This window comes from Polyodon spathula, chromosome 14 (assembly GCF_017654505.1).
Source record: "Polyodon spathula isolate WHYD16114869_AA chromosome 14, ASM1765450v1, whole genome shotgun sequence".
NCBI classification, from domain to species: domain Eukaryota; kingdom Metazoa; phylum Chordata; class Actinopteri; order Acipenseriformes; family Polyodontidae; genus Polyodon; species Polyodon spathula.
In genome coordinates this window covers 20,434,857-20,445,306 of record NC_054547.1, presented here as the reverse complement: position 1 = coordinate 20,445,306, position 10,450 = coordinate 20,434,857, and the positions used below count along the sequence as shown (strand labels likewise).

General features: G+C 41.0%; 1 protein-coding gene across 1 annotated transcript; it reads right to left on the bottom strand.

The window, feature by feature from the left end:
- Nucleotides 1-2,878: 2,878 nt before the first annotated feature.
- Nucleotides 2,879-4,638, bottom strand: LOC121327422 (G-protein coupled receptor 52-like). Its single transcript, XM_041271481.1, has one exon. It carries the CDS (start codon nucleotides 4,438-4,440, stop codon nucleotides 3,361-3,363), a length of 1,080 nt encoding a protein of 359 aa, XP_041127415.1. The 5' UTR covers nucleotides 4,441-4,638; the 3' UTR covers nucleotides 2,879-3,360.
- Nucleotides 4,639-10,450: the final 5,812 nt, after the last annotated feature.

The following is a 10,450-nucleotide window of genomic DNA, read 5'->3' as shown; positions in this document are numbered from 1 at the left end:
GGATGAACTGGACAGAAGGGTGAAAGCAAAGCAACCAACAAGTGCAACACATTTGTGGGAATCTGCAACAGTGTTGGGAAGAACTTTCCAAACAATATTTGATTTCCATTATAGAAAGAATGCCACGAGTGTGTTCGGCTGTTATATCTGCAAAAGGTGGCTACTTTGATGAGTCAAAAATTTAGATTACATTTTGTTAAACAAAATGATTCCATGATTTCTTTTTTATCTCCAATTGTTTATTTGTTCTATGCTTTAATTTCACAGTACATGGAGACATTAAACTGCGTAAATTTCAATAACTGGAAAAATGGAGGTGTTCTAAAACTTTTGACCGGTAGTGTGTACATATCTCTCTCTCTCTCTCTCTCTCTCTCTCTCTCGAGAGGGAGGCGGGGCAGTAGTGAGGAGAGAGAGGGTAAGAGAGAGAGAGTGCCAAGTAGGTCTCTCTCTCTCTCTATATATATATATATATATATATATATATATATATATATATTATTATGTTTCAATTTGCAAAATTAAAAGTAAGTTGATTAATATCCACTATACGTTTTGTCAACCTGTATGTATGTATTTATTTATTGTGTATAATATATAATATATATATATATATATATATATATATATATATATATATATATATATATATTCAATGCTTGTCCTCACAATCAGAATTTCACTATAACAACACTGTGGCAGTGCGATTGCCCTGCACAGTGGTAAATTAGTGTTGGTGTGGTTTATATGTGGGAATGGGTTTATTTTGTGACGTTTTGGTACTTAATTAGTTTATTGTCTGTTTTTGTGTTAATTGTTACAATTGATTTAATTGTTTAGCTGCTGTGGCGCTCCGCTGGGGACGATTACCGGTCTGCGTGGAGCAGCAGCTGAAAGCAATCAGCTGTTCCAGCAGGCAGGTGGGCGTGTCTCAACAGAGCGTCAAGATAAAAGCATGGCGATCGCTGTGATCGGGGCTGCTGCAAGGCCTGCCGTTTTCACGGCACCTTTTGAGTTATAGTTTGGGGTATTGTGTTTTATTTTGCACTTTTTGTACGGTTTACTGTATTTGTCCTCTGTGAGTTACCATCGCTGGTAACGTCACATGACCGCCTTTATTTTACTTTCACTTTCTTTTTGTTGTTAATAAATCCTGCGCGCCTGTGCCGGCGTTTCAACACCAACCTCTGTCTCTCTGTATGCTTGAACAGCGGCTACCCACGCGTGTGACCCGAGGAAGACCCTGTCACATATGGTGTCGGAAGTGGATTCCGCTGCATCCTGCCGAAGCAAGGCTAGATGGCTACAGAGAGACAGGAGGAGCAAACCCCTGAAATTTTTTGGGGGGGACAAGGGCAGACCGCAGGTAACCCTGAGGGGCTGCTGAAGGAGAGGGATGGAGCCGCTGTCCTTAAAGGCACTGTGAAGGAGCCGAGACATCCCGCCCGAACGCCAGAGAGGCCGAGGAGGGTCCGTCCCCGAGAGCTGCAGAAGGAGGAGTTCCGGTCCTGGAAGCTGGCGAGGGAGGAGGAGAGACTGCCTGCCCGGACGCCAGCGGGAGGAACTGCCTGCCGAGCGTCAGCGAAGGAGGACCTGTCGTTTGTGGGGGATCGTCTCAGAAGGAGGCGGGTCAATCCTCTGGAGAGGAGCCCCGTGAAGGGACACTGGGTTTAGGGGGTAAGCGGGGTTGAATGGGCGCCCCCTTATAGAAGCCCTGGGGGTTAATAATTGTTGGTGTGTTAATGGTTGCATGTTAGTAGATTGTTAGTAGATTATTGTATAAATGATGGTGATGGGAAATAGTAATGGTGATGGTAATGATAAATTATCGAGATAATGGTGATAAATTGTATTGATGATACTGTGGTGATAGCATTGGAGCCAGTTAGCTGTTTGGTGGCTGGTTGAGGCTGGCTGGGCTCGAATGTTCCCTCCCACCCACCCATATGTAGTGTGTTAATAAAAAATAAATAAATAAAATTAAATAAGTGAATGGTGTTGTCGGATGAACCCTTGGGGCTCATCCTAAGGAGGGAGGTATGTGGCAGTGCGATTGCCCTGCACAGTGGTAAATTAGTGTTGGTGTGGTTTATATGTGGGAATGGGTTTATTTTGTGACGTTTTGGTACTTAATTAGTTTATTGTCTGTTTTTGTGTTAATTGTTACAATTGATTTAATTGTTTAGCTGCTGTGGCGCTCCGCTGGGGACGATTACCGGTCTGCGTGGAGCAGCAGCTGAAAGCAATCAGCTGTTCCCGCAGGCAGGTGGGCGTGTCTCAACAGAGCGTCAAGATAAAAGCATGGCGATCGCTGTGATCGGGGCTGCTGCAAGGCCTGCCGTTTTCACGGCACCTTTTGATTTATAGTTTGGGGTATTGTGTTTTATTTTGCACTTTTTGTACGGTTTACTGTATTTGTCCTCTGTGAGTTACCATCGCTGGTAACGTCACATGACCGCCTTTATTTTACTTTCACTTTCTTTTTGTTGTTAATAAATCCTGCGCGCCTGTGCCGGCGTTTCAACACCACCTCTGTCTCTCTGTATGCTTGAACAGCGGCTACCCACGCGTGTGACCCGAGGAAGACCCTGTCACAAACACACATTTAAAAAAAAAAAAAATTCTAGTCTTCACACATCGTTTAATACTAATATCCTGTTTAAATGTGCACTGAAAATATTTGGCACAAACACAATTAAGAACTAATAATAATAATAATAATAATAATAATAATAATAATTATTCAAATCTTTACAATTGAAATAGATATGTGCAAGCCAATGTATACAGAAAGCTACAGAAAGGGTTAATTATTCTTGTAAATTTGCTGTTATCTTCTATCTTTTTCTGTTTTCACACAGTACAGAGACATTGCTACATAATTATTACTGACAAAGGCAATAGGGGGAGGGGGATAAAAGAGCCTTATTCATTTTTGACATCATTAACATTGTGTGTTATTTATAGAACAGACTAGGAGATACCCTAGACATTTATCAAGATGTGCTGAATTCAATTCGATGCCTCTATAACAAGAAAGCCTGTGGAGGTCAGAAGTCATTTTTACATGATTACATTATCCTGCACCATTGAGACACTTTTCAAGAGAAATAAACTCCTTTCACTAATGCCATGAAAACCACATCCAAACTGCAGGCCAAACAGGGTCGCCCCACTACATCAATCAGCAATGCTTAGAAGTTGGACTAACACAATCCTTGACCTGTCTCTAGATTAATGTGACCAGTTAATTTTCCCCTTGTCTCCTGCAACTGCTTAATTCAGACATGGATTTACTCCTTCACAAAACTGGGCAAGACAAGGCCACAATCTGAACCATTCTATAGATCTGCTGTCAGTTCAAATTGAGCAAGAATTAGCCCTTTTGCGTGGTTTGGAGTCCTGCATGTCTCTGTCTTTGGAACAAACACAGGAGGAGCAGATGGTTTCGGAGAGCTTGCGCAAGCCCAGCCTGAAGACACTGTTGGACAGGTTGTAGATGACACAGTTGCAGAAGCTGTTGCTGATGGCCAGCCACGTGGTGACAAAGGACATAGCAGGATTGTTCAGCACTTGGGAGCTCTCTAGCAGGAAGTAGATAATGTATGGCAGCCAGAGCATGTAGAAGACACTTGTGATGCGGAAGAGGACCATAGCATAGCGGCGATCGGGGCTGCTGTGGCCAACTTCTCCCATGTCCATCTCCTGGCTGGGGAAGCGGGCACGCCGTTCACTGATCTCTTTGTTGTGCTGCCTGCAGATCTTGAAGATGTGGAAGTAGGTGAAGCAGACTACAAAGGCGGCTGGTGCATACAGGAGGCACACAATGAAGCCTGTGAAGTAGGCGTTGGTGGGCCAGGAGCGGGCACACCAATCAAAGATGTCCCCATGGTAGCCTGGCTTCCCCCAACCGAAGGAGGAGGGCAGAAAAATAAGGCAGGAGTAGATCCAAATGAGAACAATGCAGATACGGAGCCTGCAAGGAGTGACCAGCTGGTTGTAGGACAGCGGCTTGGTAATGGCCAGGTACCTGTCCACACTTATGCAGGCAAGGCAGGCCATGGAGACACTTTTGAGCACAGAGATGATGTAGCCAAAAAGCTGGCAAGTCAACCACTCCTGGACTCCCGTTCGGAAGTGTAAAAGGGAAAGCATGGGGACCAGACAACTGACTCCCACAAAGAGGTCTGCATATGCCATGGTTTGAATGAAGTAGCTGGTGGTGTAATGGTGAAGCAAGGGAGCACAGTTAAACACAATAATCACTGTAAGGTTACCAATGATGATCAGAACAGTCAGGAGGACAATGACCACTGTCTCCAGGACACAAGCCTCCTCTGTGTAGTGGACAAAACCCAGTGGACAAGAGTGATGCACGGATGCATTGATGGAGCTGGTGTTCATTGTCACAGTCTTCCATTCGAGTGTGGATTGGTTCATAGCTTGGGACCGAGGGGGTTGGAAGGCCGGAGGTTAGCCAGCGCTACAGGGGAAAAATAAATCCACAGGACATCTGTTTTCCACTCTCCAATGTCTGCTAGGCACTATGCCACAGCTGCTGCTTCTATCTAAGATACTGGCATTTCACTGGACTGCTCAATCCATTCACAGCAGCAGGGCTGTATTGACACACATAAGCTTTTGAAAAAAAAAGAATTAAATGAGAAGGAACGATGACTAGCTCCCTCCAATGATTAGCACCATCCCAACACTCAATTCATCCTGAATTAGGTTTGTCAACCAAGGACATTATGGCAAATAAACTCTCTGCACAGTTTCTTCTGACAGCTACTATCTACAACTATCAGATTTGATATGTTGGAAGCATTGTCTTTCTCTGGGGACATCTCACCCTACCTTCACAGTAAAAAGGATAAAGAAACAAATGCAAGGTGTAGAATGCAAGGTCCCAAGATAGGCGACATGAAAAAAGAGCATGGATAGGGTTTTTTTCAGCAAAAAAGCTAATTAAATATACCATTCACAAGAGTCACATTTACTAGTAGCACAATCAAATACCACAGCTTAAATAAATCAGGTTCCAGAAAATGAATTTAATTGACATCAAGGGCTAAAGTAAGCTATACAAAGAGTGTAGTGTCAATTTTAACTGTAATAAAACTTGGTATAGATTTTCAATTCAAAGTTAGGCTAGTTGTTTCATAATGTTATTTAAAAGGGCATTTAAGAAGACAGCACCGGCTGATAGCATTCAAAGCAGTAAGACACTAATGTTGCAAAGTACAATACACCTCGCATTTAAAATGCACTCTACAAGGTGCAAAAAGTTGACCACCATGAAAATACAGGGAGGTGTGCCTTCACTTTGAAATCTTCTTAATCGACTGTTTCTGTCACCAAGAAAATTATTTATTTCCATTTCCTTTAAATGTAGCCCACAGTGTAATACAAAAACACTCCTCCAAGATTAAACCCTGTTGGGTTCATAGATGTGAAGTCCTTGTCATGATGTGGTCCAGTAGAAAGCAACAGCAGTTTACTTAAGCAAAAGATCAAATTTATTTTTTCCAGCTGGTTAATTTAAGAACAGAAAAACTATTTTCTTAGTTAAACAGACAGATACCTTTCATTCTGACAGCCGTTTTCCAGTTTCAAATCTCCAGCAGCTATTATTAAAAACGTGTCCTGCTCTCTCCCTGCTGAACTTTTAATGCTGCTTTTACTGTGGGCTAAACAAGATAATAGAACATTCCTCTTTCTTAAGCAAAGAAGGTGTTAATTCCAACCTCATTTCTTCTCCAATTGCACTTGGGGGATACAATCCTGAATTTAGACGAAGCTTTTTTAAAAATCTTAGAAGAAATCTCCATCTCCCATTGTCAGTTCTCCACAAAATCAAAATTGCATCCGAGAGAGGTTAAACCCTTTTAGAGTGATTCACCAAGCAGCCGTTTTCACATAAAAACATATACAGCTTCCAGATTTTTTTTACTTGACGTAGGACTTTGTTTTTATTTGTTTTGTTGTTGTGGGGGGAGAGAGAAATCCTTCCCAAAGTTAACTCTACACTGTGGAAGGCATATTGTAGCAGACGATCTTCTGATGCAGTGTAAAGGATGCTATTGCTGGATCAGACTCAGTCAGACAGTCTCAGTCTCTCTCTCTCTCTCTCTCTCTGCCCAACTCTCTTGTTTTCTCTGTATTACTTGGCTGCACCTGAGGCCCCACTCTACCCACCCTCCTCCCTCCCTCCCTCTTTCTGTCCCTCCTCCCAGCCAATGAAGAAGAATTTGCCATTCAAAAACTGACGGTCCTTCTGCCCCCAATAAACACAGTGGCCAATGACCATAGCTTCTGAAATTGTCACTTGGTTACAGTTGCCAGGCATTTGTTGGCTTAAGGTATCCCACGTTAGCTGCGATCAAGCATGACAAATGAAGAGAAGGGCCGGGGGATGGGGGTGGGGGGCATCCTTTTTTTTTGTTCCTGGGTAGTAAGTGTTATTTCCTAGTTGCTTATGCCTCAAAAGTATAGCAAATGGCTATTATTCCGCACAAACTTTGCTTTTGTGACCAGGACAGTGATATTTCAAAATATCACTATTTCCAATGGGAAAACGGGCAAATGTGTGTCTTTTCACACATAATGTCAGAAAAAAACAACATATGAATCCAAATTAACATGTATTTATACTAAAGTAATACAAAAATGACTACAAAAGATTTAGAAGTGAGTGGTTTTTCGGGATTTACGAGTATAGGTATGCAGTCCTTGTCATGATGTGGTCCAATAGATATCAGCAGTTGTTTTCCCAAGTAAAAGCTTATTCAGATGCCACTGTGCCAACAGTCTTTCAAAATCTTCTCTGAATAGACTTATGCAACCAGTAATAACTCCCATTGGAAGAGATCCCAGTAACCATGAAGTTATATCAAATTGGGGCTGTTTCAATTTGCATTAGGATGTTAAACAGAGATAAAGACTGCGCACATGTATACAGTATGTATAATTAAATATGCCTGATATGAATCATTAATTGTTGGTAACCTCTTGGTTATTCAAAGTTTAGCTGGAGGACAGCCCTGAAAATGTCTGCTTGAGCTCACTGCGGACCTGGCCAGTAGGGGCTATTGTAGAGTGGTGAGGTGTGGCAAACTAGCTGGAGCAGTGATTGTCAGACCTGGAGGAAACACACACACACACACAGCACTGCAAGTGAATGTGAATGCATTGTGTCATAGTGATGGCTAGAGTAGTACGTGGGTGGTGACATCAGCATCCAGGAAGCAGCACAAACAGGCTGAGAAGAACTGGCTGAAACTGCTGGTGCAGTATATTTATTCATTTATGTATTAACACAAAATACACAAAAGAAAGGGCACTAGGGCAAGGCAAAATAAACTTAAACACTCACTGTCATTCTTAATAACAAATAACTTTTTGTTCTTTTATTTTGGTAGAATTCGCTCTCATTCAATATAGCTCACTTATTCTCTCTCCGCCTAATGAGCCTTTTATATTTGTGGCTTGAGCCTTAATTACCCATTAATAAATTACCTTTATTAAGGCTCCAGCCACATTCCCATGAGAGTTTTTAAGGATGGAGTATTAGCCTCATCAACACTGATTATACAAGACCAGCTTTTCGCTGGTGTCAAATAATAAATAAAATGATGGACGGCCTTATCCACCCACACACACAAACACTATATATATATATATATATATATATATATAATATATATATATATATATATATATATATATATATATATATATATACTAATATATATATAATATCAATGTTCTATTTAAATATAGATAAATATATACAAGCAGCTGCTTGCGCGTTAATAATTGTTTTATTGATCAAACAAAACAAAAATAGCACGTGCTTGATTGCATCTTGTAAGTTATTAACTTGTCAAATTAGCGTGGTGCAACTAATCTCGAGTTCTCTCAATAATAATCTTTAAATTGATGTGTTTCAAAGATCGAGGATTTACTATGAACACACATTCACGCACAAACACAAGGAATGGTTAATCAATAGTAGTATTTTATTAAGTACACTAATAATAAACAGAAATCAGAAAAGTCAGAAAGTAAATCTTTAGTCTCTAAGCACAAAACACAATTTCAAAGCTCTCACTACATTCATGCTTGACTAGAAGGCAATTGAAATATGACACCTCCTGTGTCCTGACACATCAGGGAGCAGGCAGCAGGCTGTGATGTAGCTAGTCTCTCGCTCCCACACACACACACACACACACACACACACACACACACACACACATATCCAGTGCAGAGTACATCTGAGATAATGCAGACAATCTTAAGAATATATCACATTAAGCTTATTAATGATATATAGATTAAGTATATGGTTTAGACATATCGTACTTGAAAGGGAACCAAAGAGATTAGGAAGCGTAATTGGGTAATCATGAACTAAGCTCAGAAAACAACAACAATATGAGGTAGATTACTTCTAGGTACTTCATCAAGTTTCACTAAAAGTTACTTCACACGCAAGGTATGCAAACTAAATAATTAACAGTTCAACTCTATGTGAATGTGTTACATTTACAATTATACTCAACGGTTCCTTGAAGCTTAGACTTTTGGTCCACTGGTATGGAAACTCAATCTGTTGAAGTGTCCAGTAAAAACTCTCCTCTCAGCAACAAAGTATTCAATCCCACTTTTGGATCAAACTCTGCAACAAAGTTTCAATTCTCGACAGAATCAACACAGCTACAACAAAGTCTCCAGTCCTCGGTATAGGATTCACAACAGTGCCTGTCCATTTTGTCCTCTTTGTTGAATGTTTAGCTATGCAGGTAGTGGTTTTTAGGTGTACAGTAGACCCAGACTGGTTTGTCTGATAACAGTCGCTGTAAGTTTTATGGCAGTCTTCTCGCCGGGCCTCAGTCTCGTTGCTTGTAGCAGTTGACTCGCTTGCAGCTTGCTTCCTTGTCTTGGGTCTGTTCCAGGCAGAGTCCCCTCTTGGTTCTGTTTTTAGCCAGAGTCCCGGAGTTGCAGCTTTGCTTAGCAGAGTGACAGCACCTTGTTCAGCATTCGATGTGGCGTGCAAAACGTTCAATTTCGCTTTGATTTTTATAGTCTTTTTCACTCTGCTGATTAGCTACTTTCATGAGGTCATTTGTGTGTCTTGCCTCTTTAAACTCCCAGTCCTTTGATGTTTTACTGTCCTTTTCCACTGGGACATCGCTAGTTTATGTCTTCCTTGAGTCAAAACAATTGTCGTTGTATGTGTGAATTACCTATACATAATTCAACTGTCCGCTCAGCCTAATCCAGTTCAGGTGCCAGTCCTCTAATCAGTAGGTCATATAGTTCAGTACGTCTGAAAACCAGAGGCCTCCTTTCAAGACACAGCAGTCTGCCCTGTTTCTCAAGACACAGTTTCATTAATGAATTCCGTTACATTTCTAATACTCTTTCATGTATTAACATATTCAGGGAATATGTCCTACAGCTATGTCAGCACGAATAGTGTTAGTTTTTACTTTACTCTCCTTCTCTCTCCCATTCTCCACTCACCGAACACCCAACCCAAAGTGAGTGACTCAGGCATCTATATATACAGATGTGCTGGGATTCAATTACTAATTAATCATTCACTTGAATCCCAGTGTGTGAAATAATTTGTGCAATCCCCGTGCCCACATTCTAATACACATTTTATCTGCATGTGAAGTGAATCCCCGTGCCTAAATACAAATATCTATTTTAACAACACTCATGCTACATAGCCCAATGTATATTCAGTCCCTCCCGATTTTGCCTCCCTGACCTGTGGGAGCACCAGAACCAATGCAACACTGTGGAATCCCCAGTGATGCTCGGCAGCTTCGCACAGCCAACCAGCCCTTCAACTGATTGTTATCCCTGAACCTAATTAACAGCCAATAACAAAGCATAGATCAATTATCAGGTAGTCTAATCATTACAATTGCTATACAAGTCAGATATTGAGTTTTCCACCATGATATATGTGTATTAAAACTTCTCTAGTTGAAAAAAAAAATGTATTTCCCTTTCAATTCGAAAATAACCATCAAGGATGGGATATCGCCCCCAGGTAGTAGGATTTAGCTGAGCTTATGTCAAAGCTTGTCGGCTTAGAATACCCATTGCACACAGTATCATGTTCTCCTTTGCTTTCAGCCAGGTAGGTATAAGCACGTAAGTATTTTTCTTTCTGACAATCACTTACACCCTTGTATTACACTGTTGTACTCGTTTTAGCTTTAAGCTTGGGAAGCTGGCTACTGCACTTTCCCTGAGTTGATTCAGTGTTAGCTTGCTGAGTGATTATAACTATATTATTTTCACTTTTCAACGCTTGCTCTTTCTAGCGTTTCTATCCGAAGTGTTGGCCTTCGGCCGCCTGTCTTTTTTACATATTAATATTTTATTAATATTGTATATATTTGGTTGTTGTCGTGTTTTTTGATCT

Excerpts from the sequence above, each read along its gene's own strand:
- LOC121327422 (XM_041271481.1), bottom strand. The coding sequence starts at position 4,440 with ATGAACCAATCCACACTCGAATGGAAGACTGTGACAATGAACACCAGC.